The sequence below is a fragment of the Cricetulus griseus genome, chromosome 2, assembly GCF_003668045.3.
Source record: "Cricetulus griseus strain 17A/GY chromosome 2, alternate assembly CriGri-PICRH-1.0, whole genome shotgun sequence".
Taxonomy (NCBI): domain Eukaryota; kingdom Metazoa; phylum Chordata; class Mammalia; order Rodentia; family Cricetidae; genus Cricetulus; species Cricetulus griseus.
The window spans coordinates 454,379,165-454,398,222 of record NC_048595.1 but is presented as its reverse complement, the minus strand read 5'-3'; the positions used below and the strand labels follow the sequence as shown (position 1 = coordinate 454,398,222).

The window sequence follows — 19,058 nt, the reverse complement described above, 5'->3', positions numbered from 1 at the left end:
AAAAAAAAAAAAACAACAACCCAGGGACATTGCAGAATGGTCAAAGTTGGGGATTGTGAAATGGCTCACAGGGAAGCTAATAACAGGAATAAGTAGGACTTAATTTAAGGATGGCTATTAATATTTTGTTAAAAATATGGACAAGAACTAAAGACTTAAATTTGTGCATATGTGGCATTTAAACATCTGGATTATAGCACATTAGAAGGAAGCTGAATATAGGCTATGACTATAGAAATATATGTAAGTATGCTTTCATTTGATGAACTTGCTAATAGGAAAGTCACTTAGGATCCATTGACTTTGAGAAGCCATTGGCTGGGCCAGTATTTGCAGTTTGGTGTAGGAGCAGATTCTGGGCAGCTGCAAAAGGAGCCGAGGTCTGTTGGGTTTTACACTGCCCACCAGAACAGCCACCCACATACTCTCACTTAACCCTTGCAAACTGGAAGGCAGAACAAAACTCAACAACAGGCCTAGAGAGGTTATATTTCCTGAGCTCAGGTAATATGGAAAAGCTAAACCTAATTTCAATTATTTCAAACTGTAGAGCCTGTGTCCGCCCTCCCCTCCCCCCCACCAGAGCAATTTCCAGAAAGAATGATACAGAATACAACTTAAAATTTTTTAATTTAATTTTTTGTTTTTGAGATCGTAATTTAATTACTTGATTTCTCTATATCCCTTTCCTCCTATATGCCTCCCTCCGCTCTCCTTTAAATTCATTGCCTCTTTATTTAATAATTGTTATTGCATGTGTATCTATTCTTAAATACACCCTTCTCAGTCTGAGTAGTGTCAATCATATGTGTGTTTTCAGGGCTGAGCATTTGGTAAGGAATAACCAGTTGGTGTGCTCTCCTTGGGAGAGCCTCATTCTGGCATCTCAGCCTTCCTTGGCTGCCTCTAGTAGGGCTGAGGCCTCGTGGTCTTTTCCTCAGCCACTTTGGCATGGCTGTCGCTGTTGTCCTTGCTCAGCTCATGTTTATGGATCTAGCTTCTGGTATGACTAGGAGACACAAATGTCACAGCATACTTCCCAATCCTCTGGTTCTTACAGAGGACCTGCCCCATCTTCTGCAGTGTCCCCTAAGCCTTAGGTGTGGAAGTGTTTTGTAGATGTATCTACTGGGACCGACTCCACAACAAGAGTGGTTGTGGTTTCCTATAGAGGGTGCCATCTGTTACAAAATGGAGTTTCCTTAAGGAGGGGTGAAGACCACTCTTGTTTGTATTTATAAGGACAAATGTTTAGAATGTACTCAGAGATCACTAAGGAGGTGCTGCCGCTTCTCCTGCAAGATCCATCACTTTGGTATTGTTGAGTAGTTGGCTGGGATTCCAGTACCAAGCTTTCCATCGTTTCTGTGGTTGATACCTAGCTTTAATTGATGGTGATCAGATAGGATTCTGGGTGTTATTTCAATTTTCTTGGATCTGTTGAGATTTGCTTTGTGTGATCAGTTTTGGAGAAGGTTCCATGAGGCGCCGAGAATGCTTGAGTGAAATGTTCTGTAGATAGCTGCTGCATTCATTTGACTTATTTAACTCCATCATTTCTGTTTATTTTTGTCTGGATGACCTGACTATTGGTGAGAGGAAGACATTGAAGTCACCTAGTATCACAGTGTGAGAGTCCATATGTGATTTCAACTGTAGTAATATTTCTCTATAAATTGCACTTGGTTGCACTTGTGTTTAGTGCATAAATGCTTAGAACTGCAATATTCTCTTGGTGGAGTTTTTCCTTTGATGCGTATGTGGTGACCTCCTCTATCTCTATTAGTTTTGGTTTGATGTCTATTTTGTCATTTCATCTTAAAGTTGTGACACAGGCTTGCTTCTTGGGCCCATTTGCTTGGAGTATCTTTCCCCACCCTTAGCCTGAGGTGATGTTTCTTCTTGATGGTAAGGTGTGTTTCCTAGATGCAGCAGAAGCATGAATCTTGTCTTTGTATCCAGTGTATCTGTGGAACTCAGATGACTAATGTTGAGAGTTATCAATAAACAATGTTTGTTGATTCTTCTTATTTTGTTATTACAGTGTGGTTCCATTCCCCATTTTTGATTTTCTGGTCTAGGGTTATTTTTTCCTTGTGTTTTCTTTGGTATGATTAACCTCCTTAGGTTGGAGTTTTCCTTCTAGCACTTTCTATAGGTTGGATTGGTAGGTAGCTACTTCTTAAGATTTTTTTTTAAATCATAGAATGATTTACATTCTTCATTTATTGTGATTGAAAATTTTGCTGGGTATAGTAGTCTGGGCTGTTATCTGTGATCTCTTAGAGTTATTTTGGAACTTCTGTCCAGGCTCTTCTGTCTTTTACAGGTCCATTGAAAAGTCACATGCTATTCCAATTGGTCTGCCTTTATATGTTGTTTTGTGTTTTGTAATCTTTGTTCTGTAAGTTCAGCTTTTGGTTATTATGTGCTGTGGGGCATTTCTCTTCTGGTCCCATCTATTTGGCACTCTGTATGCTTCTTGCACCTTGATAGACACGATTTTACTGAAAGGATTTCCTCTGCCGTTGCCCTGGGTTGCTTCTCCTTCATCTATTTCTGTTATTCTCAGATTTATCTTTTCTTAGTGCGCCAGGCTTCCTGAATGTTTGTGCCAGGATTTTATCACATTTAACATTTTCTTTGATCGAGGTATTCATTTCTTCATTTTGTCTTCAGTGACTGAGATTCTCTCTTCCACTCTTGTATACTGTTGGTGAGGGTTGCCGCTGAGGTTCCTGGTCAAGTTCCTAAAGTTTTCATTTCCAGTTTTCCCACAATTTAATTTTTTTGTTGATTCTGTTTCCACTTTTGAGTCTTGGATTGTTTTATTCATTTCCTTCCAGTGTGTTTTATAGACTTTATTAATGGATTTATTCATATCCTCTCCAAGTTCCTTAATCATATTCACAGCAGTTATTTTCAAGCCCTTGTCTTGTGCTTTAGCTATGTTGCATTTCTCAGGGCCAACTGCAGTAGGGTTGCTGGGTTCTGCTGGAGTCATATTGTCCTGGCTGCGATTGATTATTAATTATATTTTTAAACCTGCATTTAGGCATCTGAGTTTGGGATGATGTAATTGTGGGTGCTGATATCTGGTTTTGTCTTTGTTGGGTGGATGTTCTGTTCCCTGATTTGTGTTGTCCTTTCTGGATCTTAGGAGGGTGTGGTGGGTGTGATTGCCTGGTAGGGAGTACTTCTGAGTCCCTGCCAGGTGTAGCCACTGGGGTCCCTGGTAGGACCTATTTCTAGGTATCAGGGGCTGACACAATGAAATGAGGATGAGCTAGAAAGTGTTGAGAGGGCCCCCAGGAGGAGGGAAGTGGGTCTTCTGGGAGGGTCTGTGGATTTCCCAGAGAGTGGAGCCACAGAGGGAGGAAAGCTCCCTGCAGATGGCCTGCTCCAGGCCTGGGGATGGTAGTTGGGGATTGCAATAGAGGACAGGAGGGAGAGTTTCAGGCTGGTGCGGCCAGCAGGTTCCCAGGTAAAGAGTGCCTCATTTTTTTCTTACAGCTGATAGTGTTGCACAGTGTATACATACCCCATTTCCATTACCCCTTCATTGGTGGTAGGGCATTTGTATTGTTTCTATGTCTTGGCTGTTGTGGATAGAGCAGCAGTGAACACGAATGAACGAGGACCTGTGCACTATGATGTTGAGTCCTTTGGGCACACAGCAAAGAGTGGTATTGTAGGGTCATAGGGGAGATTTATTTTAAGCATTTTGCTAATTCTCTATACTTATTTCCTTAGTGGCCGGAGATCCATCTTCTGTCAGGTATAGAGCTTAAAGATTCTCTTCCATTCTGTGGGCTTCCTCTTCAATGATTTATTGTTCCTTTAGTCATGCAAAACCCTTTTAGTTTCACGAAGTCCTACTTGTCAAGCGTGGTCCTTAATTCAGCCACAAATGGAGTTCAGAAAGTCCTTTCCTACACCTCTATCACGCAGGGTCCTGCCTATGTTTTCTTCCAGTGGTTTCCATTTTGGGTCTTTGATCAGTGGGAAGACATTGCTTCATCACTGTCTCTGCAGTGCATCTTAAGTTCTTGAATGGCAATCCTTTCCTCATTGCTTTTTTTTTGCTCCGGTTTGTTTTGGTTCTACATTGTCTTTTGTGATTCCACGTGGAATTTAGAATTGTTTTCTATTTATGTGATGCATGAGATGGGGATTTTGATTGGAATTGCATAGAACCTGTGTATAACTTTGGTAAAATGGTGATTTTTAACAATATTAATCCCACGAATCCATGAACATGGGCTCTCCTTACAGTGTCTATCTCTTTCATCAGAGGATTAAAGTTTTCACTGTAGAGATTCTTCATTTTTCTTAGTTAGATTTACTTTTAGATAGTTCATTTTCTTTGAGGCTGTTGTGACTGGGAGCTGAGGGCTGAGCTCTCAACTGTCATGTGTTGTCCACACCTGAGCATCCAGAAATCTCTGTGCTCACTGCAGTTCATTACAAAGGGAAGGTTATTTTTTGCTTGGATCTCAGGGGTCAAAACTCAGTCCTCATGCTTTCTAGGGAGGTACTCTATGGACAAAAGTGTCTGCTCAGCTCCAGCTACTCCTATAAATGTTACAACAGACACCTCAGGCCTCTAAAATGAACTCCAAGTGGTGATAAAGAGGTGTGCAGAGAACAATGCTATTCAATACAAACTTAAACTGTAAATAAAAATAAAGAGCACTCAACTGATAATATGGACAACTGTAAGATATGACATGTGAAATTGTACTAAAATCTCCATTTGCTATTACGGAGTCAAGCCAAAGAAAATAAACCTCCGGGCATTTAAAAAATATTTAAAGTCAGTCTTAGTATCTAATACACATTGGAGATTTCAAACAGTTTCTCAATTTGAACAGAATTTGCTAAGACATTCGGAACTTTTCTGCCCTGTCATGCCTTTGTCATGTGTCACTAACTAGGATCTGTAAGCTCTGAAATATAGCATGGTACCTGTGCCTGGTTGTCTTAGTGAGGGTTTCTATTGCTTTGACGAAACACCAGGACCGAAAGGCAAGTTGAGGAGGAAAGGTTTTATTCTGCTTACACTTCAACATCACTGTTTTTCACTGAAGGAGTCAGGACAGGAACTTGAACAAGACAGGATCGGGGAGTCAGGAGCTGATGCAGAGGCAGTGAAGGGTGCTGTTTACTGGCTTGCTCCTCATCTTGCTCAACCTGCTTTCTTATAGAACCCAGGACCACTAGCTCAGGGGTGTACCACCCACGATGGGCTGGGCCCTCCCCCATCAATCACCAATTAAGAAAATGCTCTACAGGCTTGCCCACAGCCATATTTATGAAGGAGTTTGTTAATTGAGGTTCCCTCCTCTTGGATGACAACAGTTTGTGTCAAGTTGACATGAATCTAGCCAGCACAATACTTTTCATGTTTTGTGTGTCTGTAAGGTAAAATAAAAAACAATGAATAAAGATCCTAAGACATTTTCAATTTTAGTTAAGTGGAATGCCATTGTTCCTACATTTCTTTTGATTTAAAAATCCATCCTATAGAAAAGTTCTATTCACTTTAATGGGGGTTTTAAGGCATAAGCAGAGTTAAGAAAATATCACATAATAAAGTACACAGCACTTCAAGCACTTGCATTTATGAAACTCTTGTATGTTAAGTGTGTTATATTAAAAATGTTAATTTTATCATTACCTTAAAAAATTACCTAACCGTAAACACGATTGTTCTTTTTACTGAATATTGCTTTGTCCCCTTTATTTTTTAATTTGGGGAAATCTTTTTATTGCAAAGGTTATTTTTACAAAATTGTAATTACGTTTATTTATTTGGGTATGTATGTGTGTTGCACACGCCGTGTGAGTGCAGAGGTGCATTGGCAGAGGTGAGAGGGCAACCCGCAGAGTCCATTCTCTCTTTCCACCACGTGGGTCTCCATTCTCTCTTTCCACCATGTGGGTCTCTATTCTCTCTTTCCACCATGTGGGTCTCCATTCTCTCCTTCCACCATGTGGGTCTCCATCCTCTCTTTCCACCATGTGGGTCTCCATTCTCTTTCCACCATGTGGGTCTCCATTCTCTTTCCACCATGTGGGTCTCCATTCTCTTTCCACCATGTGGGTCTCCATTCTCTCTTACCACCATGTGGGTCTCCATTCTCTCCTTCTACCATGTGGGTCTCGTGGGCCAAACTCAGGTCGTCGTCAGTGTTTGTGTCAAGAACCGTTACCCACAGAGCCCCTTCACTGCCCCATGGTTACTCTCACCTAAGAGAGAGGCACTGCTAGCCAAAGAATATGGGCGTACACCTTATCTTTTATGAACTAACTTAGAGTTTTCTTTCACTCAGCCCTATTCTCCCTCCCTTTTCCTTTCAACAGGCTGAATTAAACGAGCAGGTTGACCCGTTTACTAGGTACAGCAGAAAAGCTACACCAAACCTCGGAGAAGAAGTTTTCTCTAAGTACATTGGGTGGAGAGTCTCCAGCACGCTCTCCAAGCTCTTCTTCCCATCCCCCAATTCCTGTGCCCTCTCTTCAAAGACCTCGGAAATTAGCCTGCAAAGAAAAGGCACAGCCAAGACGCAGGCATTCGCCACCAAGAAAGATATACACTTTGTTGTCAAGTAAGTGGACAGTGTTTTATTACCAGCACACTCACAGTTATTACTCAACCAGCTCACAGCTAGAGAAATTGTCATAAGGTGGTGGGATATTGTATCACTCAGCCTCTCCTTTTCAGTTCCTGGCCAAGCCACACCCTAAGGATCTTATCCAGGGGAGGCTTCTCCTTAAGAAGGTTGCAGCCTTCTCAGGAGTGATCTCTTCATGTTTGCCACAGATGTTGGCCCATTATGCCAATCCGTGTTAATGCGATTCTTGTGTAGAAAGAACACAAGTGAAAACAAGAGCACACCCAATGCTCAAAAGACTTCGGGTTTCATTTTTAGACATGTTTGAAGGTATATGTGTATGTACTGAATGTGAATTAAGTACAGGGAGCCTAATAATCTCCAACAACAATCATTTGGTAAGTTGTAAGTATAAGGATAATAATTACAGTTTATGCTTTAAACACTTGCAAATGTCTTTTAAATTTACTCCCAATGTCTTAGGAAAATGTAGAATCGGGATACATTGATTTTCCATATGTATTTGCCATATCTTCAATGATAGATATCTCCAGGGTCTCAAGCTATTTATGATAAATGTAACTTAGATATTTTCTCTGCTTCTCCTCTTCTGGTGTACTGAAAAAACATGAAGAATCTCATGGTGGGTTTATACTATGGGCTATGATTTCCATAGTTAAATATTCCTGTAAAAGCTTTATTCAAGACAGGAAGGTTTTATTTATTCTCCAGCCCAGCTCATTTAAAGAATACATCACAATACATATTTTTGCTATTAATTTTGACAATATCACAGAGAACTCATTCGTCTTAATTTTTTTTAACAATTTCTTTGATGTCTTAGTTTTTAGTTGAGGAGCATATTTGTGGAAGCCTGATAATTGTTGGATTTCACTTTAAACTTGGATACCTTGCACACCTGATTTTTTAAATATTATATCTGCTGTCTCTTTTCAACTTTGATACTTTGCACATCTGATTATTTTAATATTATATCTGGTGTCTCTTTTCAACTTTGATACCCTGCACACCTGATTATTTTAATATTATGTATGCTGTCTCTTTTCAACTTTGATACCTTGGACATCTGATTATTTTAATATTGTATCTGCTGTCTCTTTTCAACTTTGATACCTTGCACATCTGATTATTTTAATATTATATCTGGTGTCTCTTTTCAACTTTGATACCTTGCACACCTGATTATTTTAATATTATGTCTGCTGTCTCTTTTCAACTTTGATATCTTGCACACCTGATTATTTTAATATTGTATCTGCTCTCTCTCTCTTCTCTGTATTTTAGAAATTATTCTTGATTGGCTTTATTTAGGGTCATTTTTCTATATGCCCTGAATATTTTATTTGTAGCCTGATCTGAACACAGTGGATAAATTTAGCTGGTCTAAATTACTGCTGATAATGTATCTATAAATTTAGATTTAATTATGCACTTTATTCCCATTACTGCAAATGACTTTTCTTAAGCATTTATCTTTATTTATTACTTGACTAAAATATTGCTGATTTTTTAATGTCTACTGAATATTTAAAAAATACAGAGTTGCTGCCACAAAAAGGAAGTATCTGAATGCACATAGGATTATGGATTGAAACTTGCCTTCTTTTGTGTTCTTTAGCAATATTTGAACTTGCATATATTTCTCTTGATAAGTTCATGGCTAAATATTTTATCTATGTAGTTTTTAAATATAATCTTCTCTCCATATTTATGTTCTACACTTGCTCTCATGTGTGTTCCAGGCTGTGATGTTGTGTAGATTGATTGGCAGAGATTCTTAGTAGTTCCTTTAGAGACTGGCTTTCTAACTACACAGTTGTACCAAGTACAAAGGGTTGAGTTTTCCTTCTTTGTTTTTATGCTTTTATTTTCTTTCCTTTCTCGTACATGCTATAGTGTCAGCATATCTCTGAGAATTGATTAGCACCCTGAGTGTGGGCCTGTCTTTCTCCTTATTTCTGCTCAGAATTGTTCTCTGTTTTCATGTTACTTGTGATGCTGCCTTTAAGACTCTTTTTTCACACTGATTAGTTTTATTTGTAAAAATCTGTTTGGTCTGTTTATTTAAGTAGTGTTGATGGGATAGAAAAGGACCTGCTGTGCAAGAAGTCAGCATGAATAAAGGTATCTACCTATCTGTGTCTTTATCTATCATCTACCTAGCTATAGGCAGATCCATCTATCTATAAGTACATAGATATATCTATTTATCATCTATCCATCTATATCTGTCATGCATCTACCTATAGGTAGATGTGAATATCTATCTATGTATCTATCTATATCTATCTATCTATCTATCTATCTATCTATCATCTATCTATAACCTATCTAACAGAATAGCTATTAGGTAGCAAACTGTCACACAAAGCAAAATGTGTAATATGAAAAGGACCAATCCATGAGAAAAATCTAGATTTGATAAATGCATATGACTCAATATTAGCTCTAAATATATGAAGAAAATATTGATGAACCTGATGATAGAAAAACAATAGTAATAGGTATTTCAATATCCAACATTCAGCATTAGGCAGAAGAATCTGATAGGTCAATATAAAAAATTGGGTTTGAACAATACTAGATCAAATATGTCCCACAGATACACTGCACCCAATAATAGTATAATTTACTTTCTTTTCAAGTACCATAGAAACTTTTCTATGTTAATCATATTAGGTCACAAATAATCTTTTAAAAAAATCTAAAAAGCTTAAAATTTACCAACTTCCCTCCCAACAACCGAAACAACAAATGTTGGAAATTTTCTAAAAGTTTGGGAATTAACACACTTTTGAGCAACAGTTGGGTCAAAATATGAATAAATAGAGGTTAGCACTTAGATGGAAACAAAACCGAAATACAAGATATTACAAGTGTTGTTCCCAGACTCTGAACTCCCAAAACTACCAAGAAACCAGATCCAATGCAAAAGCAAAGAGTCTCTTTAATTTATGGGTTAACTGGGGTTAACTTGAGTCCTCTTTCCATTTGCCCAACCCAGCAGGTGGAGCAGGAGGGACCCTGAGCAGCAGTGGCACAGAGCATATATTGGGGTAGAGCAAGGGGAGTGTCTGGGGGTCTGCTAGTTGCATAGCAACAATCTCAAGATTGGTACACCTCCTCTGGGCTTGGGCAACCTGTCCTGAGTTGATTGGTCAGCTGCAGTTGCAGAAAGGTTGCTGTACCTAGAGGTCCTCCCAGGGTGGTTGCTAAGCCCTGCATTCCACTATTATCAGGAAAGCGCATCTAGAGCCTGCCATCGAACTTGTGATTGGTTCCTTACCATATGGAGGGTATCTGGAGGTTGCTTCCTAGTGAATAGGACAAGGTTAGAGTCAGGGGCCTACATCTTGCTGGGTCTTTTCTGCAGCCTGTCATGGCTGCCAAAGCAGGGGGCTGGGTGAGAGCCTAGGCCCTTCACAAGTTATGAATGGAGGTGGGGGAAGGGAAGGGAAGCCTCAGGGCTGGAAAGGTGTAGCAGAGGGAGCTGAGGTGAAAAGGGTAGAGAGTAGCCATATGTACTGGGTGGGTCTGGCCTGGGGCAATCATATACTTTGGTATGCTAATATGCACCTCAGCCAATTGTCCTCAGTTTCTTTGGGGCCAGACAGTAGGTGAGGAAGATGATAAATTTCTCGGTTGCTTCAGCACAACAGAGCACTCTGATTTCAGTGTGAAAATCTGGAAACATACTCGCAAGGGAAGATTTGGAGCCTCTATGCTGGAGCCTCATTTGCTGTGGATAATAACTTAACAGATGTTTCCCCTTTTATTTTTAGCTCAAAAACTGAAGATGGAATTGTGGCTTTGCCTTATAAATTATTCAAAATTGTTGTCTTTTATACATTAATCACATATTTTTATTTCAGCGATTTATAGAATTTATTTCTCATATAATTTCTCAAAAGGAAATAAACTGGGAGGCATTGGTGGTTCTTCTTAGTGGAACTTGTCATTGTTTGTATTTTTTGCTTCGTTCGCCCCTTAGCATTCTTTTTAAAATGGAAAAATATTATTATGGCTCTTTGCTGTTTCATAAAGAATGCAGACAGAAACACTTCCACTTCAAAGTACAGTGTTTTCCCTTTTCTCTCCTTGCCAATAGAAGTATCTTAAGTTTACCTTAAGGCTGAACATTTATAACCCCAAATCTAAGTTTAAAAAAGAAACTTCCATTTCTTACCTTGTTTGTGTCCGAGTTTCTAAAATGTACATTTTCTGTACTTACACCTTCCTTGAATCTGAAAATTCATGATAATTTCTGTTATAAATTAAAGAATAGATGGATATTAACTTAAAAATTTATCATTAATAATGCTTAGTTGCTCAAAGTTTAGTGTGAAGACTTTGTTTATCAGCAAACAGAAAGATAAAATCCACAATTGTCTGATGAAAGCAAGCTTTATTTAATGTTGGCCAGGAGAATGGACACTGGTCAGATTCGTAACTGGGATTCCCAGAGAATGGTGCTGTTTTAGGTTAGACAGGTACTTATAAAGGCAAAACCCACACGACTACATACTTCCCACCTTTGTCCAATCAGAAGCAAGCATACATTCTGATGTACTTCCGTCTATGTACCTCAAATCTACTTGTGACCAAGCACATCCTGTGAAATTGGGGAGCACTCTGTGGAAATTGCAAATAAAAATACTGTGTTGGGGGGGGGACTGATTTGTTTAAGAGCTAAAATACAGACATTTTGACCCCCAACCGCTGTGCTGTTTTTCTTCTCCTTCCAGTGAATGCCATTTGATTTCAAAGACTCGAGCAATTGTTAGAAAGCTTGTCTTCAACCCATAATAAATGAAACTCTTCTGTATGGTTTTTTTTTTTTTTTTAGTTTCTGCTCTTTGTCTTTGAAAACATAATGTTGGTTAGAATATTTATCTTTAATAGGCTCGGAACGTCTTCAGTTCATTAATATTTGGAATTTATACTAAGCAAGAAGCACTTTCTAATTACCCTGATTTTTGCCAAGGCCAGTGGGAAAACTGACATATGTATAGAGAGTTTAAAAAGAGAGTCCTAAGGACTGAATTGGTCTACTATTTAATATTTTATGGATTTGACTCTGCTTCTGGGGCTCTTAAAACAAATCCTACGTACAAATCTGTTTATTTCTGTTTCATATAGGGAACAAAGCAAAAGACACATTTTATTCTACCTTTGATTGACTTGTAATACTTGTTCAGACCAAGGCAGCATTTCTCTTGCCACACCTTCACATTTGGAGCTATGAGGTGCTTCTCTTTGAAGCGTTCCGAAAAATGCCACAGGTGATGATGAACTGTACTCATTTCCTTCTGTCTGGCTGTGAGTGGGTGTCTGTTAGCCCACTTTCCTTTGCTCTTCCCCATGCTCCCTCACCTTAAGTCATCACCGTTCTGCGCTCAGATAAAATAAAGTCAGTTTAAGACAATGTATCCCTGCCAGTGAGCTCATTCTTCATGGTTAATATCTTCTTCTCTACAGACAGTACATGTTTTTCTCCTCCATTCCTCTTGTGTGCGCACCAGAGTTGATTCTGTAATTTCTTTGCTAATGTGAATAGTACAGTACGTATATGCGTGAAGATACGTCACTGTTTGTGGCGACTTCATATCTTGGATTCACATTTAGAGGTGATATAGCTGGGTCTGACACTGCAGCTATGTATAAGTGTCTGAAGCCTTCCCACACTGTCCTCCATGACTGTACTATCCGAATTTCTGCAAACAGTGGGAGAGGTCGCTTTTCTCCACACCCTGATCGGCACTTGGAGTTCTTCCTTGTCATGACAGCCGCTCTAGTGGAGTGAGATATGCCATCTTATCTGGATTTGCTTCAGTTTCTTCCATGGCTAATGACACCATGTGTGTTTAGAAACCTGTTAGCCATTTGTGTCTTACCTCCTTCCTGTACAGTGTCTGTTCAGATCATCAGTACATTTTAGTTAGATTGCTTACTTCTTTGTGAAAAAAATTTTTGAGTTCTTTACATAGTTCTGAACATTAATCCTTTATCAGGTGAACAGTCTGCAAATGTTCCCTGCTTCTGTCTTCTGATCATGTCTCTTGCTGTGGGACAACTCCTCAGTTTGATAAAATCTGATTCACCTGACTTCTGTTTTGTCTGTGCTTTGAGGGTCAAATCTAGAAGACCATCGCCAATACCATTTGTCTTGCAGTGCTTTTCTGGATTTGTTAACACTGCTTTCATAGGTTTAGGCATTGCACTATGTCTTTTATACACTTCTTATTTACTTTTGAGCAGGAGGGTCAGGCTTTGGTCCTGTTCATGTGGGGTAGTGGTCTTCCCAGGAAGAGTCTGTCTTTCCTCCAGTACAGGTTTTGAGCATGTTATTTATAGATTCTTGAGTTGATCTGTAGGTTCTGTGTTTAATTAGTTACTTTGTGTATCTACTTTTATGACAACACTATAATCTTTGATTAAAATGGCAAATTTAGCAAGACTAAAATTAAATGTAAAAATTGAACAAAAGCAAAACATAGACCAGGTACTCTTTTTAAAAGATGATTTATTGTAATTTTATGTGTATGCTTCTGACTGTATGTGTCCACACCACATGTGTGCAGGATCCTCTAAGAAGACAGAAGAGGGCCACCAATTCCCTGGAACTGGAGTTACAGGCAGTTGTGAACCATGTGATATGGGTGCTGGGGACTAAATCCATGTCTTCTCCAAGAGTAGCACCACTTAGCCATCGTCCAGCCCTAGAACTAGGTATTCGTAAAGTGTTTCGTAAGATAGTAGATCATATATATTATGGCTATCTATCTATCTATCTATCTATCTATCTATCTATCTATCTATCTATCTATCTATCTCTTAGTTTGCTTTCTGTTGCTATGATAAAATACCAACTAAAAAGCAACTTTGGGCAAAAAAGGGCTTATGTGGTTCACAGGTCATAGTCCATCATCAGTTATTCAAGGCAGGAACCTAAAGGAAGAAAGGGAAGCAATGCTACCCACTCACTTGCTCAGCTTAGATAACCTAGGACCACTTGCCTAAGGCTAGTAATGCCCACAATAAGACCCACCCATATCAGTCAGTCAAGAAATTATCCCATAGATATGCTCACAGATGGCCTGATGAGAGCCATTCTGCAGTTGAGGCCTCATCTTTCTAGATAATTCTAGTTTCTGTCAAATTGACAAAAATTAACCAGCATATACTCACATAAATTAATTTGTGAATCAGGCATCACGGTAAGATATTAAAACAATAAAATAATTATAACGATATTCTGTTATCATAATCACTTAAGAAGCTGGAGAGATGACTCAGTGTTAAGTTGACTTGCAGCTTCTGCCGAGGACCTGGCTTTGGTTCTTGGCACCCACGCACTGGTTCACAGCCATCCCTAATGCCCGTTGTAGAGTGATCAGATGCCCGCTTCTGGCCTCTGTGGGCACGAGGCCTGCACATGCTGCACACACATATAAGTAGATCAAGCACTCATACACAGAAAGTGACATAAATATTTAAAAAGCAATAATCACTTAAAACCTTAAAACAGTTTATGGTCACACATAGTCTAAGTTATGCTTCCTGAGAGCCTCTTTCTGATTGGTGCTAGTCAGTTGGCTAACTTCTCTGAGCCTTAGGGGTTTAACCTTTAAAAGAAAGCTATGGTGAAAGAATAGTGTAGGTAAAGTGCCCAGACATGTTAGCTCCTTATCTTCTTGTTCAATCATTAATAGATTTATATTTATTTTCTTCACAGAGTAAAGTTATACTACCCAGACTGTAATAAAGTGTACATGTTTTTGCCTATATTTTTTCAAAGATACCACCTGCTGGGAACCTCTAGAGAACGCACAGCATTATGATGGTTTTGTTTTTATATATTATTTTCCTCTTGCTTCTGTCTGGTTAAAAAGCAGTTTCTATCTAGTTTTCATCGCATCATGAGTGTGTGTGTGTGTGTGTGTGTGTGTGTGTGTGTGTGTGTGTGTGTGTGTGTGTGTGTGTGTTGTGTGTGTGTGTGTGTGTGTGTGTGTGTGTGTGTGTGTGTGTGTGTGTGTGTGTGTGCATGTACTTCATGGCAGTATTAGGCATTATTCTCTATAGGAACTGGGCCAATAGACTACATATATTCTAGGGGAGACTCAGTAGCATGGCTTACGAGGTAAGGGCTGGGTAGTTCAACAGTGGGATCTGTACACTGGAGAGGTTGAAAACTCTAACTCCATGGAGCCAAAGGCTTCAACAGTCTCAACCTAGCACTGGAAATCTGGACGATTCATGAAGAGTCTCTTGTTTTCAGTCTACTGCAGTGTGGAACAAGCTGGAAGCCATCAGAGGATGGGAGCAGCAATAGCAGCAGCAGCGAGGGCTAGATGACCTCCAGAAAGCCAATGCAGACAAGTGAACAACATGGCTTTTTGCTCGGTTCTCTGTATCTGGGCCATTCACTGAACGGGCCAACAGTCTGATAGAGGGTCTTCCTGTAAATGTTGACAGACCCATCCAGGGTAAATCTTAGTAAATCCCAGCACCTACCAAAATAATAATCGATGTCAGCCATGGAGGTTATGCTGAGCAGACTTATGGAAAAGCAGAGTGGAGACGTCAGTAGTCACCATTGCTGATCGCAGATGCTATCTGGAGGGAAATAAAGAACACACAGCGGTTCTTTGGAGAATGGGCTTTTACTTCTTCATCTCCTATGAAATATTTGAGTAATAAGAAACCAATTATTATTTTACATTCATCATGCGAAGTGTTAAATCTTCTGGAGGTTTGGAATACAGATAATTCTTCAATATACTGTTCTTTTTACTCCTCGATGGATACATCTCAGTTATCGGGATCTTGAATCGGGTCATAGTTCTATTTTTATCTTTTTGCACATTTTTTTTTGTGGAGGCCAGAAGAGGGCACCAAATTCCCTGGAGCTGGAGCTACAGATGCCAGTGAGCCACCCAACAGGAGTGCTGAACCATGGGGTATCTGTAAGAGCAGTGTGTGTTCTTAACCACTGAGCGATGGATGCTCTGTTTTATCTACATTGCACAGTCTGATCTCTGTGGTTTGGACTAGTGACTTGATTAGTGACGTTAAAGGTCTTTCTAGACACATGTTGGCCATTTGAATGACTTCTCAGAAGAATGTCTTCAGATTGTCTTTGCCAATAATCAAGTTATCTGTGGATTTTTCTTTCAGTTTGCAAGAAATGTTTTGTTGCTGGATTGTATGAGTTCTTTACATTTTTTGGATATTAATCCTTTACTTCTTTATTTATTTTTGAGACTATAATCTGATTACAACATTTAATCTCTTTCTTTTCCTCCTCTAATCCTCCCATAACACCCTCCCCACTCTCCTTCAAATCCATGGCCTTTTTAAAAATTGTTACTGCATCCATATGTATTTATATATATATATATATTTTCCTCAATACCACATGTTGAGCCCATATAATGTTACATGTGTTACATGTATGTATATTTTCAAGGCTGACCCTTTGGCACTGGACAAACAATTGGTATGTTCTTCCCTGAGGAGGGCACCTCTACTGCTCTCAGCTTTCCTCAGCTGCCTATAGTTCTTTGTTTAAGGTACTAATCCTTTATTACATGTGTGGTTTTCTTCCACCACACGGGTTGACTTTTTTTTTTTTTTTCTCTGTAGTTCTACAGATTGATACAGTCCTAGTTCTCTATTTTATTCTGTTGATACGGAAGAGCTATAAGGTGAAATCCAGTGGCCAGTGATTATGAAACACTCTTCATTTGTCCATTTCCATCGCACACCTCAGTATTCCCCACGCTTTTTTCTTGAAGGCGATCCTCCCCGTCTTTGTTATGGACACTGTCTGTCCGTTTGAATTTCTGGGATAGGGCCTGGATCTCAGCAGGAACTTTGGTTTTTCCTCAGTGGGATCATGAGATACTTTAGTTTCCACTTTTTATCCTTCAAAACAACCCCGTGGACACATCATTAAAGGTAGCATGATACGTTGTAGAATTTTCAACATGGCACAAATATTAAAATGATGTCAATGAGACAGAAAACATTCTACATTTCAAATACAGATTAACTAGAATCAGAACGACAACCTTACGGGACAACAAAATTATGCAACAGAAAACAAAATCCACATGTTTTGTTTTGTGTTTTTATTTTTCATATGCTCTTGGGTCTGTCAAAGAAAAGGGCAGTATTCAGCTTGCTGTAAAATGTTTTTGCAGTAGTTGACAAGTGTTTATTACCTGCTTCGTTAGAATGAAGCTTGGGTACGACATTAATCGAGTTTTCACCATTGTTCCACTTTCTAAGCTCTCAGAAAACAAGAAGCCAACAATTTACAGGAGCTAATCTTTTCTTCTTTTAAATACTTGATAGAGTCTGGTATTTGATATGAGCACAAACTGAGTGAGACCCTGTCACCTCTCAGGGTAAATGAGCTTAGTGAACCTAGATTTACCATAGAAGATGCTTTGTACAGATGGCAAACAGAAAAAAGAACTCTCACGAGAAGTTGAATTTCTTCACAAAGCACCAGTTGAATACCTCTGTTTGCAGGCGTCATGTCAGGTACCACACAATAAAGAAAGCTACCACTGAGTAAAGAGAAAATAAGCCATAGCCAGGGCTATGTCTGCCAGCTTCTCATCTAGATGAGCATTTGTGTTTCCAGCATATCTTCCCAGGAGAATTCATTCAACACTGTGTAGTCAAATAGCTGACTTTTCACATACTTCTTCAGTTGTTATTTCTTGGATACCCTAGATAAAATAGGTAATAACATAGCTATGTTTCTTTCCCAAGGGAAGTTAAAATCAAGTTTGTAAGGTAGATATCGATGAAAGCCAGACATGTAAAGCCAAACATGTGTGTTCAATATCCATAATAATGAGTGTGAGTGATAAAGAGAGTTCCTGGTACCACCATGATGTTCCAGAGGGATGGGAGTGTTTTTGAAGGCTTATGAGAGCATTCTCTGGGGCGGTGAGGGGCAGTCCCAGAGTGCAGTCACCATGACAAGCCGAGGAGAGAGAATAGGAAGTCACAGTGGTAAAAAGGGTGATAAAACAGACAAATGAGAGAGTGATTATGTCAGTTCATGTATCACAGGATAAAGGGGTGCAAGAAGTAGTAAAGAAAGAGAGGGGGAGAGGGGAGGGAGAGGCGAGAATATTTCTGACACAGTCTAAGGTTATAAGCATTGTAGTCAAGGGATGCTGGGCAAATTAATTTCTCTTCTGTGTCTTACATAAGGCAATGATAATATTTTTATTGTTGAGTACTCTTGACAAATTATAAAGAAATTAATTCAGGGTGTTTATTACACACTACTGGATATATACATTCATGAGGTTTTATATGTATGTGTGTGTTATATGAAATTACTTTGTGAAAGAGAGATTTGTATAACAAAAATGTGGTTATGGTAATATGTGGGATTGTGTAAGTGCAAACCTGTAATATTAGTATAATTATCCTCGTATAATCTAATCTGTAAACAATGTGAGTGTAGATGTCATACTGGTCAAAATAGAGGAGGAAAGCAGAAAGATTTTGATATTTAAAGAAACAGCAGTAGGATTCAGTAATAGATGTGTGTGTATGAGAGAGAGAGAGAGGAGAGAGAAAGAGAGAGAGAGAGAGAGAGAGAGAGAGAGAGAGAGAGAGAGAGAATATGATAGCAACCAGTCCAACAGGGGCTCCAGTCAGACAGGGAAGGAAGGCAGCGAGGTGTGACTGGGGCGGAGAAGGGAAGTTTGCTTTGGAGCATGCTGAAGGTAGTGCTTTTTTACATTCTCTCAGTAGAGGTGTCAAGTGGGCAGTGAATTTCACAGTTCTGCAGCTCAGGAAGAAGTGTAGGCTGGGAATGAAGGTGGTGATTCAAGGCGTGAGTGGAGGGAATGTCTCCTTGGCAAAAAGCACTGAGTAGGATGGGCAGGCAGCAGGTGGATTTTGAGGGATGCTACCTTTCAGTGTCCAGAAGGAGGACTATGATACAAAATGGTAAACCACACCTTAGAAAGAGCCAAGAGACTGGGAGAAAAAATCCATGGAAACGTATAAAAATCTGAAGGAAAAAGCACAGAAGCCCTTGATAGCCTCAAACCATAGTACTGCTTTAAAAAAATATATCCAAGACCGCCTAGGCAGTGACAGAATCTTCCTCTTCAACACCTTCTGTTCAGTGAGTGCTGGGGACTTCATGGAGTCATTGGAATCTCAGGCACACACATTCCCCAAGAAGGTACGTGTCTGCTTCATGAAAAGATTTACACAATGAGAACATTGAGACTCATTGCAGATCTAAGCTCCTTCAAACTGGTCCCCCAGTCTCACCCATAGCTCTGCATCGGATCACCTGCTGAGGCCACCTTCCCCCCACCCCCATCTCCAGGGGACCACCCAGATCTTCTCTTCCAAACTTCCCTCTTTTCTCTC

The 19,058-nt window shown here is 39.5% G+C and overlaps 1 protein-coding gene across 2 annotated transcripts in view; it reads left to right on the top strand.

Moving 5' to 3' along the window:
• Nucleotides 1–19,058, top strand: part of Tmem232 (transmembrane protein 232) — a 199,950-nt gene that overhangs the window by 92,659 nt on the left and 88,233 nt on the right. For both annotated transcript variants that reach the window (XM_035441170.1, XM_027397757.2), the window contains exon 12: nucleotides 6,367–6,611. In XM_035441170.1, coding sequence (XP_035297061.1) covers nucleotides 6,367–6,611 — 245 coding nt within the window. The remainder of the gene's footprint in view (nucleotides 1–6,366; nucleotides 6,612–19,058) is intronic.